The sequence below is a fragment of the Salarias fasciatus genome, chromosome 23 (assembly GCF_902148845.1).
Source record: "Salarias fasciatus chromosome 23, fSalaFa1.1, whole genome shotgun sequence".
Lineage (NCBI taxonomy): Eukaryota > Metazoa > Chordata > Actinopteri > Blenniiformes > Blenniidae > Salarias > Salarias fasciatus.
In genome coordinates, this window is record NC_043766.1 from 12,473,377 (window position 1) to 12,498,271 (window position 24,895).

Below are 24,895 nucleotides of genomic sequence, written 5' to 3' on the forward strand. Positions count from 1 at the left end.
GTTGTGAAACCACCATGTGACTCTTTTGCCTTCATGTTACATTACTTCAGATAACTAGATGTTCTTTTCTTTTTCTTTTGTTTACTTTCTATTACTATTACTCGTCGTTTATTTTTTGTGTTTACATGTTTGAAATAAGATTAATAAGATAATTATGTGTGTCCACCCCCCGTTCTTTTGTGTGTAGAATTCTGACAAATAATTTACAAATATCACACCTGAACCTGTACTTGTACAATACACAAGCCTCACTTTATACAGAAAAGAGGGCTTTTCCCCCCCTATAGATCATCTTGCTTCTGCATCACTACAAAACTCAACCCATCCTTGAATTACTTTGAAAAGACTTTTTATACGGATGTGGTTATGTTTATGTTGTGTAAAAGGTGGATTTTATAGAGGTGGAGACAGGACACATTTTATGTGAAAGGGAAAGGCAGGGGCAGTAGAGAAGAAGAGGCTGAAGGTTCAATGACCTGAAAACACATTTAATGAGTCATTTGGTATCGACATTGGCTCACTTCCTTTCTCAGTCATGCTGTGTATTTACACACCTTTTTCTATATAATGTCCCTGAAAACAGTTATGTTGACAGGAACATAGTCTTCTTTCTCAACATTTCTTTTATTTTATTTTATTTAACCTTTATTTATACAGGTGGACCCAGGGTCTTATTGTCAAGAAGGACCGGTTGGCAGCAGCAAACACAAAAAGTTACAGGCGCACATTGGTAAAATTCCTAAAAACAAACAACATAAAACATCATAAAACATTAGAGTGGTGCAGGTCTTAAGAGCAGGAGAGAGGTAGTTAAGAGAATGTGCAGACTGCTATAGCTCCTCTCGCCATCTATTGTGCCAATAATTTAAAGCCTCCAAGAGGGATCAAGCTGGACCACTTCAGTTCCTGCTGAAATGTGCTCCAGGTAGAAGGGGAGGCGAAAGAAAAGACCTTTTTCCCCAGTAGGGGCCTTTAGGTACTGAACATGTGACACAGATCACAAAGCTGATATCTGCATCAAATAGAGAGGTTTGAATGTTTCCTTCAGTTTGACCCATTATATAAGATGATTTTGCTTTGCTTCCATGAACGGGCAAACAGAAATTATCTGCTGCCTCCATTAGATCCAAAGTTTAAAATTTTGCATTTTGATGGCTTAAAAATGTTATTTCTCTTAAAACAGACACTCCTGTAGATGATACCTCCACTCTGGATCTACAATAAGATTAAGTGTGTGACTTAAAGTTCAGAAACCACTGATCTACCTGATGAAGTGAGTGAACTGAATGTCTCAGTCCTGAATCAAAATGCTTATTATGGAAGAAAAAAAAAGACTTTCATGTTTCTGGTTTTTTAATCAGTTTGGTGATCATGCTTTTACTTATTTATTCTTTCTGCCTTCTGAACTCCCTTGTGGTCATTTGTTTTTTGTGTTTGTGTGTCCTCCTGTTGGCATCTTCTCTGCATGTTCATCTCCACTGTCCAAAGACATGTCTGGTTAATTTCTGCTGCGCGTACGTGTATTACTGTGTCTGTAGTGATCGACTGCAAGCCGAAGTGGAAAAAGCAGGCATTAAGATGGACGGACGGATGGATGATATGCGAGATGTAAACCCATACTAACCAGTGAAACTTTAACCCCACCAAGCCCGACAGGCTTGGACTCCGTACAAAGTATGAGATGGTGAAAGCAATATGTTTCTAACATTTCATTATAAATTACATCATGAGCACACACATGTAGAAATATGTTTTTCTCTTGTGTAGACAAAGAAGTCCCTCTCTCTCTCTCTCTCATGAGCGCACACTCCCTGGTGTAAACACACACACACACACACACACACACACGTGCACACAGCTGACTGTTTTTATCAGTCAAAGTGTGAAAAAAAATATCTGTCACCCTCTTTTGGTACAATTGATGAGTTTTTATCACACTATCACATGTAATCTTTGCTTCTTGTTGACATTATGCTGGACTACAGTGTGTGTTAATGTACTTTTCTTGGCTTTATAGCATTTTATGTCAGCAATTTTGAACCATTATTCCCTGAGTCAGTCAATGACGGGTACACGATGGTTGCCTCACATGGCAAATACAGAGGACAGCTGCGGGTGTCTCTCCTGCAGGTGGACTCAAAAACATCCCATCTAACAGCTTCAAACAAAACCAAAGACACACACACACGCACGCACGCACACACGCACGCACGCTCACACACACACACACACACACACACACACACACACACACACACACACACACAAACACACACACACACAGAGATATCTTCCTTATTAGGTTTGTGTCTGTTTCATCCATTTTCTGCTGGCTTTCCTTGTTAGATTCATCTTAAAGAGAGGGGGCGACTGAATGTCTCTGTCAGATATGAACAATCCCATTAGGGCAGATGTTATCAGCACACATCACATTTCCTTGTTTGGCTTTTATTGTCAACATATAGCAAAAAAATGTTACTGTTGCAATGACTCAGACCCAAGTCTGTGGAAACCAGGATTTTGAAGATCTTGAAAGGCAATCTCATGCATCTGCAAATTTGTTGGATTAGTGTCAGAAGATTCTTGATTCTTGGTTCTTGAGAAGTGAGAAGCACAACAGTGGAACATATCTGGACCAAAGAACATCATAAGTTGAATATTCTAGATTTCTTTAATGAAAGTCTTAAAAAAAATTGTACTTTAGCTTTCATCAAGTATCAGTCTCATGCAAGCTACACCGTTCTATTAATAAAGCTGTACAGCGAAAAATAGATTAATGTGTCTCAATTGTTGAGACATTCAAGCACAGGCAGGCAGATGGAACCTACAGAAGAATACTTTATGTAGACTGCACAAAGCTTAATGATCATGTTCGGATTCGTTTCAACACTTACTGCCATTCTGGTGTGACTCATAAGAGATTGTGATGTGAAGTCCTCCTGCCACAGTATTATAAATGAAAGAGCAACTGAACAGACAAATAGGAGAATTCATTGCTATATTTCTATTTCAGATGAATTTAACAGTTACTCGGGATTGAAACTACAAAATAAATTTGTTGAAATCCATATTACAAAATTTGCATCAGTGGTTTAAAAGATTTTCAAAGTGGAAAAATAACTTCAAAACTTTTTCTTTTTCTTTTCTTATTTTTTAAGGTTTCTCACAGATATTTTCCACTAAACAAAATAACTGTAGCCAAGAAATAAAAGTCATCATTAAAGTTACTGAAAGTCAGTTAAGCACACTAGATGTAACATTAAAAGCGCTAACATGCTGCAGTTTAGTGATGAAAAGACAGACTGTGAAATGTTTAATACCTCACATTATTTCTTGTGTCTGGTTGTGAACAGTCATTTACAAACAATAAAGGTTTACCTTAAGACAGCACTTCCTGAAAGGTAAAAGCCATGACAAAAAAAAGTCAGAAAATCTTTTCAGTGACTTTGGTTCCAGCTGAAGAGAAGGAAGAGTTTCTATCTCATCCCTACTGACCGCCAAAGGCGGTGCTGAAAGCACTGAAATGTTCCCTTCACGCATGCGCAGTTGGAGTATGCATTCACAGAACCGTACATTCATAACTTTCATTTTATTAAGAATTCAGTGTCAACGTCTTGAAACTGTTTTGCACTTTTTTACACAAACACACCAAAACACTACTTGGTTTTTTTTAAAAGATAATCAGTAACTGCTAGAAATACCTGAAGTATTTAGGTAACTTGAAATGTGTAGCTGAACACAATAAATTTGCTAAATGTGATGTTCAACGATGGAAAAAAATAAAGGGAAAATAATTTAAAGTGTACAATTCATATAGCAAAAATGAATACAATTTTTGGCTTCATTTTATCTGATATAAAACAAACTTTAAAATGATAGAATGGAATGATAATCGGCATTTTGTGAATGTTTTCAGTTCCTTTAATTAATTGTTCCTTGATGGATAAATAATTTTACCCAGACCTGCAAAGCAGTTTTACACAGTTCTACATACATTGTTCTATAACTTTCTAAATTGTACCAATTCCATCTTTTACATCTTTAATAGTGCTGTTGTCTGTGGTTCGACTGTTTAACACCCTGAGATTTTATATCAAATCTTTTTTATCCAGGTCAGTAGTACCAGTGTTCATCATCATTACATTTATAAGATGATTAGACAAGTTTGAAGTCCTTTGATCTTCTGGAAGTTATTTTGTAATATTCTGAGTTTGTCTACAGAAACTTAATTTCCCTTAGTGAACAGAGTTTTTTCAGTGCATCCACAAATGTTTGAAGTTTGCCTCACTCTGAGATCTTCAGTTTCTCTTTCAGGTTGTGTCGGTGCCTCTGTGCTCAGCAGTGAACTCTATTTTCATCTCAGTATGATTTTTATTTTTAAAAAATGTCACAAAGTTTGAAAGACATTAAAAGACGTTGAAAAGGCACTTACAACAAATGTTTCACATAAAGAAGGTTGGGGGCACAACTGGAGTCTTCTGGAGGATTACTTTTATCCAAAATATTTTTTTCACATTAATTACATTCAACATGAAAGAAAACCAGTGCCTTCACAGGTTTTTGAGAATTTGCTGACCTTCAACGGTCTACACTTCACTGCTTCTCTTTTTTTCTTTTCTTCTGGGCACTGAAGTAGTAGAATACAATCATGGAAAGCCTGTAGGAGCTTTGTTACTAATAGATGATAATTACTTCCCACCATGATGGGAGGGAACCTTTCTGAGCTTCACTGCAGCTGCAACTCCGTTTCGCTGCTGCCAAATATGTGTCACGCTTCTTCTGAACTCCACACACCAAGTTGGTGTTCAAGTGAAATGACAACGTGTTAACATCAGGTTTGAAGACCGTTATCTGAAGGAGTGTGTAAAAGACAACAATTATCGCACTATTCATGTGATGCATTACGCAATATATTCCATTTGCGAAGTTTCAGAATAACCTGGTCAGGCTGCATCAGTACAACAAAACATGAATCCACATAAAATGTAACCTCACTCAAAGGGAGAAACAGAAGCATTGGATTTCTCCTCATCTGTCATGGAAATGTCTGTCAGGTTATCTGGGTCATCTTCCCTACCTGTCCTGGTCTGTGCATCAATAATCAGATCAGACTACACTGAATTCAGGTCAACAAAAGAAGCTCTAGCAGAAGAAAAAAAAAACACAAGTCACTATACCTCCAGACAAGTACACTGTGGGAACTGGAGCCAACTTTCAAAGAAAAACAGCTGTAAGCATTTAACATTAAGGATTTTTTTTTCATAGGAAGTGGAAACGAGCTGTTTGCATTTAATTTCAACAGCAGACTAACGCTGAATGCAATTAAATACACAGAAAAAGATTGTGCTCCCGTCAAGTAACCATACAGTTGCTGGAAAAGAAAGATTGAATGACAAATTGAAATGAGTTCAGTGAACACCCTAGTGTAGTGGTTAGCACTCTCATAGCCCAGTGAGAAGAGCCCCAGCTCAACGCTTTGTTCTGGGCCTTTGAGAAGGCTTGCATGTTCTCCCTGTGCGTGCATGGGTTTTACTCCAGCTTCTGCCCACAGTCTAAAGCAGAGATCACTAACCCATCCTACTTCAGGGATTACAAAAGGCTGAAAATAATATCAGTCTCAATCTATGCCATATCATATGTATCATACCAATGCCATGTGTTATTTGCTATCAGTGCCATGAGCTTTCTCCTCAATTAATGGGGCAAAAGCCTATTGACTCTCGGGACACAGGAATTATGCAGCTTTCAAGCTGGAAACATAATCCACAACAACAAAAACGTGTTCATTTTCTCAAAGTGGTAAGAAAAAGAAGATGGTCAAATATTCTCAATACTGGAAGAAATAGCAGTGAACATGGCTTGTATACTTTTGTGCATTAACTGAGACAATCTCAGTTTACTGACTAATCGCACAGTAGGTGTCAGTTGTCACATGCTGAGATGATGGTGTGTTCAGAACAACCTACAGGAACCTTTTTCTTAGCTTTGAGAGGGTGAACATATTGCTTTGCACTTGAGGAGTATGCATGCAAGTTTTCACAAATTAAACTTCACTGAATAGCTTTGATGCTAATGGTATTTTGCAATAATTAGGGTAGTAAAGTGTCTGTAAGTATTGCCACTTTTAACTGATTAGTTCAATTGCATTATGAGACCTCTTACTGCAATAATGGGACTCCGAGAGGAAAAATTAGAAATTGCAATTATATTAATAGAAAAATTGTGCATGTTGTGTTTTTACGTGCATCACCGATATATGGGCCAGTTTTGGCTTCATGCAGCAGCTCTGCCACAATGTTATCTATGAGTATGAAGGTATGTCATAAATATTACAGATATTATTCATACTCTCCAGAGAAGAGTTCTCTGCTGTTTTCTCACATGCAGTGTCGTGCTGAAAAGGACTGCTACATCTCAGTTTTTCCAAGGAAGTAACCTTCTTAATTGGTGATGATAAATTGTTGGAGTGTTAAGGGATGTAATGACCTTTACAGTATGAAAACTAAGGAGAATGGCTCTTCTTTTGAAAATGAGATGAAATTAAATCTAATTAACATGTGCTTTTTACTGCAGTCTTTATTACATTTTTAGTATGTTTTTGAACTGAAAAAGGCCCTTTTGATCGGCGTTGACCGCTGCCTCGGGGCTAACCATAGATCATGTCTGGAGAAACATAACCGAGTTTGACAGACCTCCATAAATGGGATCTCCCCTGTTAATGATCGAGCTGAAATGTCTTTGAGAGGATGGCATTGCACCATCAGCAACACCATAATGACTCCATGATAGACAGTCAACATTGACTTTTTTCTTCCAGTATGGTCCAAACAGCTGTAAAGTGGAAGACACGGGGGCCATCAGGGAGTTGTAAACACATGAAACATCTGTTTGACTGTGGGAGAGGTGGATCACTTTGCATCCCTCAATTAGGCATGCAAGTGTGGGGAAGGTGGCCGCAATCATGACCTTAAATCATGTAATCAGAGCGAGCCTGAGAAAGCCGCACCTCATCTAATGTGATTGTCAGCAGAGGGTTGTAAAAGGGTCATGGTGGAGAGCTGTTGTTGCGTGGCTGAAAACGGTGACGGCGGAGATAACAGCAAGCACTGTGTGTGCGTGTTCGTGTGTGCGTGTGCGTAATCCTGGGATGGGCAAACAGCAGAGAGCACTGGGAGGGACAGTGAAAGGTGGATGGTATATAAGGCAGGGAGACGCAGGCAGCGGACTGAAGACCGATGCGCTGTGCTGCAGAAGACTTAGCTGAGACAGAAAGACGTCAAATTACTGGGTTTGAAACCAGACAGACAGACATCCAGCATGCGTGCTCTCGTGGTTTTGCCTTTGCTGTTGTGTGCAGTGGTCTGTATGAATGAGGTGAGGGCAGAGGTCAAGCCGGTGAAGCTGTGCGGCCGCGAGTTCCTCAGAGCTGTCGTCTACACCTGTGGAGGCTCCCGCTGGAGGAGGTTCTTGAATGAGCCAGAGATGGAGGGTGAGGAAACTCTTCTTTTTAATCTAAATCCAAAGCTTTAATAAAGCAAAAGGCTTTTTTAAAAATGTCACTGAAATATCTGCCGTAGTCTGTGAGGAACTGTTTTTTTTTTTTTTTTTTTTTTTTTTCTAATTTCTTTGGTCACAGTTTTGTTTGTGGCTACTTCAAAGTTTGTTTTATGATATATGTTAACAAGACAGGTAAACCAAAGCAAAATGTACTCCTGTGCATTTAAATATCAGGCATAAGTAACCCATATTTGTGTGGTGTAAAATACAACAAATTAAAAAAAAATTAAATCTAGCAAAAAAAAAAAAAAAAAAAAAAAAGTTATGTTCAATGGTCCAATCAACAGACCAGGTTAAACAATGTAGTTAAGTCAAACTATTTTGTAAGAATGAATCACACTTTATTTTTTGCTGTACTTCTTAATGCATGTGTCTGATAAATCAGTGAATGTTTGGGTTGTAAGAAAAAACAGAAACTGTTTCAAAGTGAGAAGACACGTGTGCAGTCTTAATGTTGAAAATAGACAATACATGAGGAAAGGGAATGATGAGCTGGAGTTTGGTTTATGAGCATCAATACACTGCTGAACCTTTGTAATCCCGAAACATTGTTGAAAAAGTATCATATCTATCATATAGAGAATATAAATATATCAGATTGAATATATGAGAGGATTGACGGTGTCACGTTTTTAATTATCTAATGTGGCCTTCCATTTCAGCTCCATTCAGTTAACTTTTATTTGTATAATGTGCTGATTATCTAATACAGCCTTAATACAAACACAGACTGTGAACAACTGTCACTAATACTCTAAATGTGTATTTCCATTGCAACACAGATGCAATACTCAATATTAGACGTAGAAAAGTACAGTCATGTCCTGTAATACGATGCATTTCAAAGGATTTCTGCATGATCCAGGGATAGGTACAGAAACTCACTGTGATGTGGAGACAGCCATGAGCGACATGGGAATGTTGATGTTAACGACTTAGTTTAGAGGCTATTCTCTTAAAACCTTCACACTTATGAGAGCTTAGTTGTCCAATAAAGTGTGATTTAGTTCTCTGTCACACGAGAGAAGAGTCTTCTGCAAAATCAAACTCCAACACTCATAATGAGAAAAATATGCAAATCTGATAACTTTCTCATTTATTCACATTTCTTGCAAACTACCAAAACTAAGTTATTAACAATCATTAAATCAATGATTTAATATAAACTGAGAGTAGCTTGGGTTTGATTTGGGAATTTCTGAAAATTATGAGAACTTCTGGAACTTCTGCTTTAATCTTTTTTATGGCCACACCTTTCCCTTTTGATTTGACTGCAACATTGCAAATTGTTTAACATAAAATATGCTTCCATAAAATCAAAGTTTTGGAATTTTAGCATGCAAAAGTATTTCGATCATAAAGTATTAATCAACCAATTTACCTTCATGATATCATAAACACTGTTGGGAATAACAAGTAGTTTTGACTGAGATGTGTAACAAAACGATTACAAATGATCTTGATCCTAATGCTTAGATTTTTCTGTACTGGTTGTGCATTAATTCTGTTTAATGTAGTAATAGTTGCAGAGGTGTTGTCTCTCTCCGACCTGCCACTCAGGAAGCTAATAGCTTTAGCTTCCTTCCACCCCTGATGAATTTGCAGCCAAATAAACACTATATTGCCTTTATAAGAGGTGTCTGTTGCTGTTTGCACATTTGTAGGTGAGCTTAGTTTATTTGTTGTGGTTCCTTCTTGTTATTGCTTTATAACTCAGTTACTTGACAGAAAGGCTTGTTGAGCAGACTTTAATCTAATTTCTGCATCACTGTTGAAAACTGGATCCACACAGCTGGAGGAGTTGCAGTGGAGCACGACTAAACTCAAACAATGGCAAACAAACTTAAACAGACCAAATAACGTCCACAGATGTTTCTTACCTGAACTTGCAGGCTGATTCGGTCATCGATGGATGCAGCACCGACACTGCTGCATGCACAACATCAACACATGTTTATTAACTGACAGTTGAAAGTAACACAAAGTCACTTTTCCAAGTAAACATTTATTTTTTCTTCTAATCACTATTAAAATAACTGCTACCTTCAAATAAATAGTTTGCTGTAATTTTTAAAGACACTAGATATTACGCCAACATGTTAAGTTTTCCTCTGTCTCCCAACTGCATGCTTCTCCACACTTCTGTCTGATGGCAACTCTTTTAAACTTTAAGAGCATTTTATTGGGCCAGCTTGTCATTTATTGCAGTCATTTTTTATTTATTTAATAAATCTCCCTCATATTTGTTATGATAAGGTTTTAGCTGGTGGTTAATGGGGTGGATAAGATATTAACAACGACAGGGACATTGTCAATGGCATTCAGGCCTTATATTGATTCATTGTCAGAGTGTGGAGCTAAATTACACAGGATTACAATCGTTTCTAATAAGGTGCTCTAAGTACCACGAGTACCAGTTCATTGTAAAGATTAATGAAGCCGTTAATTTGAATTTGCTCAGCGATTGCTCACCACCTGTCTCTGTTTAAAGAATAAATGACAATGTTATAAATTGATGGTAATCGTAGAACTTAAAGAAAACAATACATCACAGATCACATAAACAACAATAAAACCCCACAGGGAGTATTTATTTAAAGAGAATGTGCAATGAGGCAGATTCAAGCCTGGCAATATCACTAAAAACTTTGTATCCCCGTTGATGGTTATTAAAACACAGAAACAAAGATGTGTCGTAGCTTTTCTTCTTATTTTGGACCAGGAAAATGAGAGTTACTTTGTTAGTTTTGAGCAATTTTAAACTTATTGATGTCAATTAAATACACATTGATAGCCTAAGAGTTTTGAAAGCATCTGATCAAAAAAGGTCAAACACATATATAATATTAAAATAAATATTTCAGTAGAAGTAGAGCGTTGTGGAGCAGATTCCAGATGAGTGCAAGTGAAGACAGTTGGACAGGTGACTCAACTCAGAGGGTAAACACACACACACACACACACACACACACACACACACACACACACTGACAATACAGTATCATAAAGTACCCTGCAATGCATGTCTTCTTGAGTGGCAGGAAACGGAGGCACCTTGTGAAAACCCACATATACACTGGTATAACATGCAAACTACAACCGGAAATGCCCCTAAGGCCCAAACCCAAATATAAAGCCAACACTGGCCTTCAGTAGGTGTCCAATCCCATTGTGTGGTTCTACGAAAATAATGATGCTCTGCACCTCAACAAAGAAAACTTTAAATTGAGTTCAGAGGTGATTATACTCCCTTCTTCATACTCAAACTGAGACTATGAGAGAAGGAGAGAGACAAACGTTTTAACGTCTACAGCGCTCTGTGGACAGTACTGTACCATTCATGTTTAATTTGACATGATTCCTGGTCATTCTGTCCCTCAGCTCTGAATCTTTTTCACCCACAGTGACGTGTTTTGATCTCTCTTTTTTTTTTTTTTGCATCACAGTGTGTGATAGTAAGTGACGGTCTGCAGTGTGGAGGGTGTGCAGCAGGCAGACAGGTGTCTGCTTGGCGAATCGTCATCTGTCGTTCGGGCCCATTCTCGGAGGCCACATACTGCTGATTAAATGCCGGAGCCGGCAGTTCCCCGGGCAGCCTCTCTGTTGCTGTCTGGCACACATAAACTGAGTTAGTGTATCAGTCGTGCTGATTAGAAAGACGAAAGTGACACTGTAGAAGACAAATAGCTAATCTGTACAGTCATTTAGAGTTTCCTTATCTAATGAAAACATGGACGTGAATTAGAAAAGCATTGATCTCATAACTGTTGCTCATGCATCACACTCTCAGAAAACAGCTGTCAGATAGCACTTGGATTCAAATGGACAGAAAACAGAGCATCGCGTGGCAAACACTTTAACAGAGGGATCAGAAGCTTGTATAAAGACCTATCTGCAGTCACCACAGAGCTTCATTCATGTCGCACATGAGCTTCAGGTCATTATAACTCGATGACAGTGAATCAGACATTGGCTGCAGTCAGCAGGGGAAAGAAAGAGGTCAGTGCACAACTGACTCGCTATGATAATACACAGATATTTGCTGTGGAGAGTCTGTGATCACTTTTCTATTCAGGTTCATTTAAAATCCATGAGAATATTATGTTGCAGTTCCCAAACAATCAATTACAAGTTATTATCTGGAGACGTCAATAGCCTAACAAGATTGAAAAAAAAAAAAAAAAAAATTAATAATATTATAGTAAAGCTGAGTCATTTTGACATCAGATATCATGACATTTCACAGTTCCAAAGCATTTATAGCAAATTTTCAATTTAATTGTGACACTTGCCGCTGGGAAAGACAGACTGTAGATGATAGTCATTATGAGAACCTGGATTTAAAAGTGGATTAAAGTAAGTCATGTGCGATTGTGAATTTTTACCATTGTGCCATTAATCATTGTAACATTCATCATGAAAACTGTACCATTTGTTCATCCTTTGAAAGTCAGTGTATTGTTTGGATACCTGCAGTGGGAAGGTGCGAGTGAAGCAGTTTAATGGGCTGAATGTTTCTACAGTTTCCCTGATTGCTCTGCTTTGTTGTTGCAGATCTGACTGCATTGGAGCCGAGCAGCATTGAGAGCATCACCAGCCAGGGCTCCCAGTTGACCAAACGGGACATGAATAACGTCCTCACCACTGTGTGCTGTCAGATGGGCTGCAGCAAGCGCGATCTCACCTTCCTCTGCTGAGGCTGCTGCTCCCTCTGCTTCTCTTTCTTCTTCCTCTTCCAAAGTGACTCTTTTTTTCCTTCCCAGTTTGCCTTATTAAAAACAAGCAAAAAATTAAAAGCCTGAATCTGAATCCCATGCTGACTTTAACAGTGATGTGACTCTGTGATCACTGTACAGTTTGTATGGAGTGTACATGTGAGGTGGACTGCTGGAGTATCCGCGGATATGTTTCCAAACCTGAGCTGCTTTGTGCAATCACAACTCTGTTTTGACTTTGTAAGTGAAAAAAGTTGCAGGCTTTCATTACTTTACTCAGATTATCTCAGCCTGAGCTTGTGTCCTGCACATGTATGAGGTTTGTAACATGTTTTGCTCTGCATTGATGTCTTTATAAGAAACCTGTATTCTGTCATTTCACTTTTTTTTGGCAAATAAATGTTCTTGCACAAATACGATTTTGTGTGAGCAATTTTTTTCAAACATTTTTTGCTGTTACGTTCAGACTTTGGCTCTTCTGAGCCACTGTATATTTAAACCTCTGTAAATGACAAGTTATGCTGCACCCTTGAAGAGAACCATATAAAAGCACACCTGTCTTTTGATTTAACAGCTACTTGTTATTAGAGAAGACTAGCTCTTTAAACAAAGATCTGTCACAAGTCCATAGATCAGATCAACTGATTTTGTTTGTTCACTCAGCGACATAAAAAGGCTGAACTTCTCAGTATGCAGGAAAAAATGCAGAGGTTTGTAACACTACCAGCTATATGGTAAACTGTTCACTTTTCTCCGATATTACTATAATTGTGTTGGGTTCAGTGTGGCATTTTGGTATATAAAATGTATATCTCAAGTCAAAGCCCCAAAATTGAAAGCCGGCTGGCTTAACTCTGGCCATTGTCAATGTGTCTTTGAGCAATGCACTGACTCCCAAATTGTTCCCAGGGGATGACTGAGTGCCTTACAGGGCAGCCGTCACCTTTAGTGTATGTGAGTGTCAGTTGGAAAAGCACAATAACACAACACAGAAATCCAGTTACAACTTTTATTGGTTTTGGAAAGAAGCAAACTAAGTTTCTCTTAGCGTTGTTATGTACTGTACAAACAGCTTGCACATGTGTCTGAGGTTAACGGCACAGAACCAAAAAGCATTCTGGCTTATAGCACACATAAACACACTCCCTGCTCCCGTCTCCACATAATACAGGAAACTGACACGCGGCACAACATGTCACGCCAGTACTATCTGCGGCCACAGATGCTCCAGTCTTTAGTTACTGCAGGACGAGTTCACCACAGAGACGGAGATCCATAAAATCAGCTTCTTTAAAGAGGCAAACTATAGCGCTATTTTTGACAGTGGAAGGTGTGCGACCTGTTGTGTAGTGGTCAATAAAAACAGATGCAGACGGGAGACTATGTGATGGACCTCTGAAGATAATACTGGAGTGACTGTTGTGCGTTGATCTTCCAAATTCATCTCGAGAGCAGCAACCTTCAGCCGGACATGTTGATTCAACTCAAGAGGTCAATCGCGGAGTGACGGAATATGTTACTAAGTGACTGTTTACCAGGAGCTAAATGACACCAAACATTTATCATTGCATCGCTTCGACAAAACACTTCTCTCAGACTGGATCAGTGTGTGAGGAATAAAAACCGGATGAAGATTTTCATTTTAACTCTGCAGTCCATCTCTGAAATAACCGAATAACTCAAAATACTATGGCTGATCAAGATCACTGATGCAAGATTCATTTTCTTCCTGTCCTGACTTGTACTACAGCTCTGACAATGATTGGTAACATTTAGCAGATTGCCGACATACAGTACCAAAGATTTCAGCAACACTTCACACACATTTTGTTTTTCATGTTGAGAATCGGAGCATTCAGGAAGTTTAACATCATCAGCACAGTGTGGTTTTTTTTTCACATTAAACAATATATTTTTTTCATTTTTAGCCACTTTAAAAATACTCAGCTTATTCTCCTTAACAGAGGACTGACTGTCCGGGGTACACACACATAAAATACAAAAAAAAAAAAAAAGGAAGAAAGAAAACAAGCATTTTGGTCGACTTAACCCCGCTCCACAACCTCATTCAAATCACGTCATCTCACAGAGACCATTACGTTTATGCAAAATAAAGCCATCAATTCAAGCACTGGCTGGAAAAATGAGAGTTTAGGTTTGTGTGAGGTGAACGTAAACAGGTAAGAAACAGACGTGAAGCTTATCTAAGGAGCCCCAGTCAACGCTGAGGACCGAAATGAAGTAAGTAAAAGAAGTGAGATTCTTTTTTCTTTTTTAATCAGAAATAAATGAGGTTTGAACTAAAGAAACAAAATGGTCCCAGTAAACCGATTCTGTTCCAGTATCACGATCACCAGACATCCTGATTCAAAAAAAAAAAAAAGAAAAAAAAAAAAAAACCTAAATTATTCCTGTTTTCAATGTCTTATTAAAGGAATAGTTTGACATTTTAAGCAATACAAAACTTGTATTCGAGTTTTGAGTGTCTAATGGTAACAAGTAGTTACAGCTCGTACTTCTTTTTCTAGAGATAAAGAAGGCTTTAACGACTTTGAAGTTTAACACTTTCTATTTCAAACTAAACCATTCGGGGGCTAAACTGTGTCTAAACGCAGCGCAGCGATCACAAAGTGCAGCTGAAGATGTCTGGAATGTTGTGAGTTTATGTTGAAGTCATCTAATGAAATTCTGACCTGCTGGTAGCACCAGAAGACACGATGGGATCCACTAAATGGCTGCATTTGTTTACACAATTACTGATCAATGCTTGTGAGACAGAGGACATGACAGACCCTGCAATCAATTCAAACGCAAAATCGTGACTCTATCAACATTAACATGATAACGGCAGTTAAACCTACAGGATCCTCTTAAGCTAAGAAGCAAATTCTTTTTGTATCGTGTAAAGCCAAAACTTTTTTGTAACGATGGCAAAGAATTATGCAAAAGTGATCAATTCAAATTCAAATAATTTATTTTACTAAGAAGCAGCCAGGACTGTTTCCAGAGCTGTATGGGAATAAATTAATTTAGCTCAAAATGTCAAACTATCTCTTTAAAGTGTGTCCTTTGCCCATGGAGTAGCTAAGTTTACATTAACACTGCTTTCACAAAGCATAACACAGCATCCAGGAAGATATTTATCTTTTTCATTAAATTACCCCCTCCCCCGCTTGCATCCGACCCCACCCCCCCATATATAGCTCAATTCTTCTGTTGCACTTGAGTTAAAAAATTATATCTGAAATAAATTCAAAAATTATACCTTATACTGTACACAGGTTACCCAACTACACAGATAACAAAAATGAGAGAGAATTCAAATATTTATATCTTTAAGGGTTCTGAGTCATGTGATACCACTCTATTCAATATACAGAATCACATGTTTTATACAACAAATCATTATCATCATCATCATCATCATCGTCGTCAATAAATAAAAATAGAATATGCTGTCATGTACTCTGGAGTCTAACGCTGCTGTCCCTTGAACAACAGAAAGGCTATCGGATAACACGAGGAAAACACCAAACGCCCTTAAGATACATATTATTGATTCAAAATGACACTTTGTACACTTTTTTTTTTGTTCTGACGCAAAAAAAAAAAAAGAAAAAGAACAACAACCCAAAAACAAAACAAAACCGTGTTTTCTTATTATGCAACCAGTGAACTGACTCGTCATTGCAGCTGCCTAACATGCTGGAAAACCTCCCGCGTGTCTGTTCAGGGAATAAAAAAACAGCTTGGTTGGCTGTCAAGTGCAGTGGAATCAAAGGGGATGTAATCCAAAGTCATGTGACCCTGTTATACCAGTACGTGATGCTTGCAGCTACTTGATTTTCATGTGATTGCACACAATCACAGACGACAAACGCACCCCTCCAGCTAAGTGAGTGCATAACCTGAGGCGTCAGCTCAGGCCCCTTGCGGGAGGGTTTTCTCGTATCGTTGTGGTTTTTGCTGCTAACGAAAGTGTCCCTACAATAACTTTGCGTTTGTAAGAAGTCAAGGTGCATCGTCTGACCACAACAATCTTATTCAAAGAGGCTTTTACAGCAAAAAGTTTTTTTTTTTTGTTTTTTTGTTTTGGACAATAAGCAACATGTCAATATTTGGAGCTATCCGCTGTGTTAGTCAGGCAGCTGCAGTGAAGCTTTACAATCACCACCACTCATTGATCAGGAGGATTTAGACAGAGGCACAGACTTAGAGGGAGGGAGAACCCAGGTATCTAACTGCAGCAATACAGATGTTATGGAATGAACACAAATACAGAAATTACGTGACCTAAAACAGTTCCACAATGCTATATGTGAGTTATACAATACTGCTGAGTAGGCTGAGGACCTGCGGTGTGGGTTCAGAAAAGGGTGGTGTCTGTCTGGTGTGGGTCTGTCCTCCGCCCTCAGTGCCAACCTCGGTGCGCTGCACTCGATTTGTTCAACAGTGCCGTTCTCAGTAAGGTGGGTCAGTTGTCAGCAAGGTACTTTCCTGAAAGACACCAATGACATATTTTGCTTATTTAGCCATTTTAGACTTTCAGCAATCTACAGATAGGTTAACAAAAATACAAGAAAAACAAGAAACTGTGACAACAATACTAGTACTTATTATGAAAATGCTTTAGCAAAATCATTTAAAGACTATTAAAACATTTACAAAGCAAGAATAGAAATGCTTGTTTTGGAAATATCAAAAATATCACATGAGTATAAAGCATGCCTTGCTTGGTATACCACAATCACTCTGCCATCACCAATACTCTAAAAATAATTTGAAGAAAACTTAATTCGAACATAAGACACACAGGCTATTAACAAAAAGCAATGATGCGAAAACAGTCACTTGTGATGTGCAAGGAAACTATTTTTCCAGAATGTAAGAGTGAGTGGTTTTTAGAAGTTGAAAAAGAAGCTATATTTTTATTGGCCATGAGCTGAAACTAAAGGATTCATGCATTTTATCATATCACAATTTAAACTTCACTCTCAATGAGAGGTCTTTTTTAATCCTTACATTTTTTTAAACCAGATTTTTTTTTTTTTAATGTTTTTGTGTTTTCTGTGAATTACATTCCCCTGTGTTAAAAATCAACTCAAACCAAGTTTTAAAAATACAATAAAAATAAGATGAAAAAAGATTGCATGGAGCATTTACGAACAAGGCTTAAATATCAGCAAAACAATAAAACTGTTTAAGCGTTTGAAGTATACCAAAATGTCACATATAATTTCCACTTTAGTACAGTGCTCCTGATTTGGTAAGTGTCGCAAGTTCAAATCAATTAAAATTGAATCTACATCCCCAGTAAAACAGCATACTTATTTGAACATAAACTTCAAAGTGATGTCTACCTTACACTGACAAAAAACATTTGGAGAGGTGTAAGTATTTAGGTCATATTTAAACAAAAAGACACTTCAAATAGACAAATGGGGCTGTCAAACAACTGAATCCATGTTTACACAGTGTGTTGACACTGTGAACCCAATGGAAAACTTGTTTCACATAATTTCTTTCAAACTTTAAAAAATTTCTTTGTATCACTAATTTATTCCAATAAGTTTAAATATTTAGTGTATATTTTCTCAAAGTATGACAACATTTCACACAATATGTTGATTTACTCATATTTTCAAGTTAAAAGCCATCATTCTCACAATCAATATATGAATAAGTTTTGAAATAATTTTGTTAAGAGGGTATGCTTGAGGAAATAAGTGGCAAATCAATGACCTCTTGAATAATATTCAATGTTTTTGAGATGCTCCTGTAATGAAGTGAACCTGAATGCTGAGATTCTGAACTGACCTGCAGCAAACCTCTTCTTGACGAGAGAGAAGCGATACCCCGGCCCGGCGAGTTCGATGTCGCAGCCCGACAGGGTGCTGCCCTCACTGGTGAACTGCACTGCCAGTGGAGCTGGTTTACTCGGACCTTCTGTTAGCTGAAAGCGCGCCAACAACGATCCCACACCTGAGGGAGGACAGCAAGATTAGGAAGTGGCTGAGTGTCAAAAAAACCTCTGCAGAAATGAGGGAAAATGGAAAAAAAAAAAAAAAAAAAAAAAAAAAAAAAAAATCCACAGAAATGAAGGTTCCAACCCTAAAATATTAATTTGTGTGAAAATCACTAGCAGCATCAGTGACTGGTAATATTCAGAAAGTTACTAAATGAAGATAAGAAGCAGGAGATCGGAGCGGTATTTGCCAGAACTCACTGTTTTTGTACAAAGCACATAACAGAATTGTATGAATAACTCACTGACGTTCAGAAGAAACAGGAAAGAGTCCATTTTATGTAAAAGAAAATTCTTAATCCAGTTTAGCGACCTGGTCCTGCTCACCAGGTGCCTCCTGGAGACCGTCTGTCTCATATAATGTGACAGAGGCCAATGAACGAAAGAATCGCCGGTCACGTGATGCACCTCTGTTATGTCTGCCGAACAACTCCAACTTCTGCTGATCTGCTTAAGCATGATTATGAGATAAAGTGCGGCTGCAGCAGACGCTAGGGTTTTTTTTTTTTTTTTAAGCTTAAAGAACAGAAACACTGAAGTAGTGCGATCAGGCGTGACAAGGTGTGTTGAAGTGATGCAGACCCTGCAGTCAGGCAGGAGGGGGCGCTGTTTACTTTATGTGCTGACTATCAACTACACATTGTATATTGTTTTTGTCTCTGTGATTTGACGAATACAAGACTTAAACTTGTTTTACTTTGCCAACATTTGTTCAGCACAACAAAATGTTTGTCTGCTCACACTCATGCTCACTCTTTCTAAGTTATGTTCTAACAGGGATACTGAAAATGAGGCTAGTTCTGGTAAATGTCCCAAACGACAATCACACCCTGTGAAGTGGCCTTAAATTACCGGTAGTATGAATGAATGTGACGTGATTTTAATTTTAGCTGCACTCCTCTATAGCCACAAATTTTATGAATAATATATATATTTTTAAAACAGCTTAACCTTGAAAGGAGAAGAAAAGGGGAAACAACACATATATCCTGTGAAAAACTTCTAAGTGCATCAAAGAAGGATTATTTGTGACAGGATAAAAAAAAAAATGATTGAGGATTTCTATGATCATGTGTTCTATGAGACGACAGACTGACATCAGAATTTGAGATTAACTTAAAACTAATAAACTTGTTGCACAGACAAGAGAAGTAAAAGAAATACAATTATTTGTGTATACAGACAAATACATACACATAAATACATTTACAAAAAAAGTTACTTAATTTGAATTCTCTAACCTTGTCTATGCATGCGTGTGCGTGTGCGTGTAGGATGTTACATATAAGAATATTACTAATAACTGTTGTACCTCCGTTTTCAGATTTCTGTGAGATATCAGGAATCTTCCACAGAATTCTCTGCTGCTCTGCATTCCTGTCAGGATTAAACAAAGAGAAACACAAGGGCAGTGAGGGAGACGACCACCACATGCCACATCCAGCTACTGCTCACATCTTTACCATCACATAGTTCCATGTCCACAAGTCAAAGTCAGTAAAGTCATATATTTTGAAATCAGGTACACAGATTATAAAGTACGGGTCTGTAGCCACATCACTGAAGCTTTCAAGAATCTGTAATACCCCAAAACATTATGCTACAGAGTGGAGTAGTGCATACAATGCCCTCAATGCCACTAACAGTTACAGTATAACCATCCCAAGGCTTTAACCAGTTGAATAGGTGTTAGGACCATGTGTACAGTACCATGCTGCAGGGGGCAAGACCGCCTGTAGCTTCGAAACGCCTCCGTCAACAGGAACAAGGAACTGCACGTTGTTGAGAGCCATTGGCGAGGACATGGCCTCCCCGTGGTATTTGTAGTCTATCCTCAGGTCGGTGCTGTTGGGCTCACACCTCCAGTTCACTGCCAGGTTCAGAGGAGTTGACTGGTGGCCCTGCGATGACACCTGCTCGCAGACACAGGTAGACAGAAATAATCAAAGCTACTGGTTTATCTGAGGGTCCGGCCTGCTCTGACACGTTCATGCTGATGCTGCCAGCTGGAGGGAGCGCTCACCTGATACTTGAGCATGTCCACATTGTAGTATGTGGCTTGAGGCTTCTGCTCTGCCACTTTTTTCAGATGGGATATCAGGTTTGGCATGTTCACCCAGAATTCCTTGGAGTCAGCCTTAGCTTGTGTGGTGGTGTCGCTGGAGGGGAGGAACAGCAGGTGAAGTAAAATAATCTGTTCTCATACTGTGCAGAAACCCAGTTTTATTCTCAGTAACAGGGCAGGATAAAACATAACCAGGAAAGTACTATTAATATTTAAAACTTTCTTAGACGTTGGTGTTTTTTTTAAATTTTAACAGAGAGCCACAAGATGTCAGGCTTTACACAGATTTAACAAAAACATAATGGGGTTCAGTTCAAAAAACACAATTTGAATGTGCCGTGAAATAAAAGTTGTCTCAGCTAATTAAGAGGAAATATAGAGTAACGTACTAATGAATCACAATGAGTAAAGTTCAATTAGAGCCATGTTGATTTAGTTGGCACAACAAAATTAAGTGATAATCTGATCATCTAAACATGTATTTATGTTATTTTCTACTTTCTATTGCTCACAAGGTGGCTCGTCAAGTACTTTAGAGTGCAAGGTGACCCAGATAGCAAGAACAACAACAAAAAAACAATTTATTGCTATGAAAAGTACTGTCAACTGATGTGGAAGGAACTGACTGATCTGACGACTCTGAATGAAGTCAACATCTGCCTGAAATGACGCTGCTAAAATGTCCTCATCTTCATCGTTAGAATTAAAATATAGTTCTCACACAGATTTATCACTATGCAGTATATCCATTAACAAACATAGAAAAATCAATATAATCCCCCACTTTTCATGTCTTTCATTATTGTCTGTCATTTTGAACTTTTTTTTCCATTTGTAAGCATTTTTCAGTCATTACATTCTTTTTAGTGTTTTTAATTCATTGCAAAGTTTTTGTTGATAGATGTGATCCTTATTAATTGATATCTTAGTATGATCAGGAAGAAAATTTAAACTTGAAACAAACATGCACATTTATATTTTAGTGTGTCTGAAGAATCTCTTACAGAACAATTCTGCAAAGTATTGACGGTAACTCTCTCTAAGCTTCACTTGTCAGTGGGGGAATTATTATCCATACAATGCGTAATGAACATTAAATACATATCTGTTTTAGTCTGGACTATTTTTAATTACATAAGAAACAGCTAGTTAAACATTTAAGGAGAATTTTAAAGCTCAGCGTGTGAGAACGAGGGAGTAGAAATTTTACTTTCAAAAAGGTTTGCTCTCTGTAAATCTTTTTAGGCACATGCCAGTGAATCGAGTCTCTTATTGCCTGAGGCAGAGAGTTCACAGCGGTGTCTTTACCAGCAGAGGAGCTGGGGGTTAGGCAGCACATGCTCCAGTCGGCTGTAGTTGGTTATGCTGAAGGTTAGCACTGCAGGGGACGGGTTATTAGCAAAGTGCCGTGTGATTCCCGCCGGAAACGACAAAACCATCTCACCTATGATCTTCACAACACACCTGAGAGTAAGAGGAGAGGTTATAAAAAAAAAAAAAAACACAAGAAAGAAAACACACAGAGCACATAAATACAGAACTGCTTAGTTGACTGTTACTTACTTGTCTGTTGTTTTTTATTATTCCTTTGTGATATATGTGAAGTGGAGCCATCTCTTTACATTTCTCAGACTGTTTAAATGTTTATGCGAAGTGTTAATTACCTGAATCTTGAGGTAATATTTATATTTAGCCAGAGCTACTTTTCGTTGCCGTCAGACAGCAATATGCCCCCAGGGTGTGTGACCACAACTCAGCCTAAAACAAACACACCCATGGCTGCACAGGTATGGACAACGTTTGGTTGTTATTCAAACAGTGTGAGCTTCAGATCCGAACGTGACTACTGCTAATGCTTGAAACACGTGCTGTACTTCGACCATTTTTCGACAAGTCTTCAGAGATCCATAAATGTTTTATCACATTGTTACTGTCATGTATTTGACCAAATATATCATCAGAGCTATGTTAACGTGGGTCATCGTTCATTCATTAATACTCATCCAGCCATTATAGAAGCAAGCAGTTGCTGAAATATTACATTATCAACGACAATCTCTGTCATCAGCTTTATGTTAAGTCAATGTTAGCTTTTAGTTGCAAACTCGGAGCAGGTTTAGTAAACAATCAATAACAAATATACTTGCTGTATAGTTGTTGTTCCAAGGGAATACAGAGTTGGTCACTGAGGTCAGCGTGAAAGATATTTGCATTGATATGTCAAAGTGACAAGACTTACTTGCTGGGATCAGCTCCTTTAAAGAAGGCATTGACTGTCTCTGTGAATGCAGCAGCAACTGGGAGGGTGTCCTGAGCCCCCATTGTGAGAGGACTGGGCCCTCGGGAGCAGCCTGGAAAGAACAAGCCCGGACAGACACGTAAACTAAAAATGTATAAATAGCGCATACATTCCAAGGGCTTATTCTCCTGAACTCCTTAGCTACTGTTTGGTTTTTTTTTTAACTCAATGCATTAAAATTGTAACCAAGTCTTTATTGTCCAAATCTAAAATAAAACTTGATATCAACAGAAGCCTTAACATTGAATACAACCTTGAAAGTATCAGATTATAGTCTGAACTCCAAAACCAACCCTTTACTCTTCCTAACTGATGGCGTGTGAATAACATGAGGAACGAAATGTGGTCACACAGATATGAAATGAAACTCATGGGAATCAGTACCGGTGTTAGTAAGTTGGCATGAAAACAGCAGGTTAGTTTTGTGGAAGACACCCATTTCTCTCTGCTCTTTGACTGTGAATTTGTTAAACACAATTGCCTTAAAAACTTACATCAAGGTTACACATTTCTAACCAGCGCAATGCCCACGCAAAGGAATCCCACAGCAGGATACGTATGGAAAAATACACAAATAACCAAGACAAGTATTTGTGCATGCTTCATTGAGACATGCTGCTAAAGCTGAATAAATCAGACAAGATCACAGAAGATCGACGAGCCCAATGACACAAAAAAAAAAAAAAAAAAGACAAAAAGAGATTTTAAAAAAGGTGATTAGTAAAGTGCATGAAGAATGACAACTCTTAGGGAGTGAGAGGTGGTCAGTGCAGACAGAATGAATGTGAACAATGCTGAAAAAAAAAGAAGAAGAAGACAGCTGTAACTGCATTTTTGGCCTGATATGAAGAGAGTCAGCCAGGAATTAGCATGGTAGGACATTAGAGTGATGGAGCTTTTCACAATGGTGGAAGACAGGGAAATGAGGAGGGAGTGGGACAGAGGAGGGGCAAAGCTTGCACATGAGCCTCAGAGGAGTACGTCTTTGTGCACACTACCCTGGAGCAGAGACAACTTACCTTCAAAGGTTAAATAAAACTTCCCTCTGTCAAACCATACAAGGGATGGCTGGTCATTCTCTGTGTGGGATTGAGGGGTGGGATCGAGAGGTGGAGGAGGGTGAGGAGAGAAGGACGAGGTGAGAAGGGAGGAGGTAGAGGGATGAAGGGAGTGGGGGTGAGGGGAGAGAAGGACAGTAGCGTGAGTCTCACATGGCAGGTCTATAACACGTCACAGCGAGGTGGAATGTGGAGGTAAAGGGTGGGAACCAGGAGGACAGAGAGCTGAGACACAGCCAGGACACCTAATGGGACAATATGGGTGACACAGGATGGCTTTTCTTGGTGATGGCTTTGCTTGTGTGCATGCGTGAGGGGAGGCAGGAATCAGGCAGAGTGAGGGCAAGGTGACTTCTGGTTCATGTTTGCAATGGTACAACTTAGTGTGGAAGATGTGTAATATATAACACAGGGGGGCGCTGGGACTGTGGTCTGTGGTCTGAATGAAAAATTACTAACATATTGGTTCCTGCTTTAAGGAGAGCAGCCAATATTTTGCTTTAGTTTCTTTTTTTTCCATTGTGAAAATTTTGAAGGTGCTTCAATAATGAAAATTCAAAAGCACAAGCCTGGTGAGAACAACTGTAGAGTTCACACGGCACGTGTGTTTTACTGCGCATGCATTTTTCTGAGGCCTCTGGTTTTCAAGTTATGAAACAGATTGAAGCTGACTGCTGTTCACGAGGAAGGCCTGCGGAGGGCAGCTGTGAGGCAAAGAGCTGAGGAGAGCACAGAGATGGAAAGATTGCAGAGCATATACAGGGGTTGTGTGAAGGACTAACAACTCCAAGGAAAATCGTCCAACAAAAGTAAGAGCCAGACTTAACTTAAGAGAGTCTAAAGAAATGCAGTGTGAGAGGCCACAAGGTTTATAATGACTTATTAGCCAGTGCTCTATAATTTCTCAAAATGCACCTTAGGATTGTATTTTCCTAAAACTCTGGGAAATTTGAGTCTTTAAATCTACTTAAAATATGACCAAAGTGAAAATTACAAATTGGCTGCATGCCCAAATTTGAGCATAAGCGTAAGCAAACGTTGAGTGAGTCACCAGATGAACAAAGTGTAGGGCGACAGAACAATGAGAGCAGTGCATCGCTTCATTGGCGGAAAAAATGGGCAGTTGTTGAGATCGAGAGTGCTCTCTCTGTTGCTGTGTGTTGTGTGGCTGAGGAG

General features: G+C 38.6%; 2 protein-coding genes across 8 annotated transcripts in view; one reads left to right on the top strand and one right to left on the bottom strand.

The window, feature by feature from the left end:
* The first annotated feature begins 7,303 nt into the window (after positions 1–7,303).
* Positions 7,304–12,254, top strand: insl5a (insulin-like 5a). The gene is made up of 2 exons (XM_030082623.1): positions 7,304–7,489; positions 12,112–12,254. Exons 1-2 carry the CDS (start codon positions 7,318–7,320, stop codon positions 12,252–12,254), a joined length of 315 nt encoding a protein of 104 aa, XP_029938483.1. The 5' UTR covers positions 7,304–7,317.
* Positions 12,255–15,924: 3,670 nt separating this feature from the next.
* Positions 15,925–24,895, bottom strand: part of sgip1a (SH3GL interacting endocytic adaptor 1a) — a 49,414-nt gene continuing 40,443 nt past the window's right edge. For 5 of the 7 annotated variants that reach the window (XM_030082621.1, XM_030082617.1, XM_030082622.1 and 2 more), the window contains 8 exons: positions 23,681–23,740; positions 22,602–22,713; positions 21,671–21,826; positions 20,321–20,456; positions 20,008–20,210; positions 19,610–19,674; positions 18,090–18,254; positions 15,925–16,769 (listed from right to left, as the gene is read on the bottom strand). In XM_030082621.1, the coding sequence (XP_029938481.1) occupies positions 16,747–16,769; positions 18,090–18,254; positions 19,610–19,674; positions 20,008–20,210; positions 20,321–20,456; positions 21,671–21,826; positions 22,602–22,713; positions 23,681–23,740 (920 nt within the window). In that variant the 3' untranslated portion in view covers positions 15,925–16,746. The remainder of the gene's footprint in view (positions 16,770–18,089; positions 18,255–19,609; positions 19,675–20,007; positions 20,211–20,320; positions 20,457–21,670; positions 21,827–22,601; positions 22,714–23,680; positions 23,741–24,895) is intronic. The other 2 variants (XM_030082619.1, XM_030082616.1) reach the window with 1 other exon arrangement.

Coding starts and splice junctions, on each gene's coding strand:
- insl5a (XM_030082623.1), top strand. CDS start 7,318: ATGCGTGCTCTCGTGGTTTTGCCTTTGCTGTTGTGTGCAGTGGTCTGT. Junction 7,490..12,111: donor GAATGAGCCAGAGATGGAGG/GTGAGGAAACTC, acceptor TTGTTGTTGCAG/ATCTGACTGCATTGGAGCCG.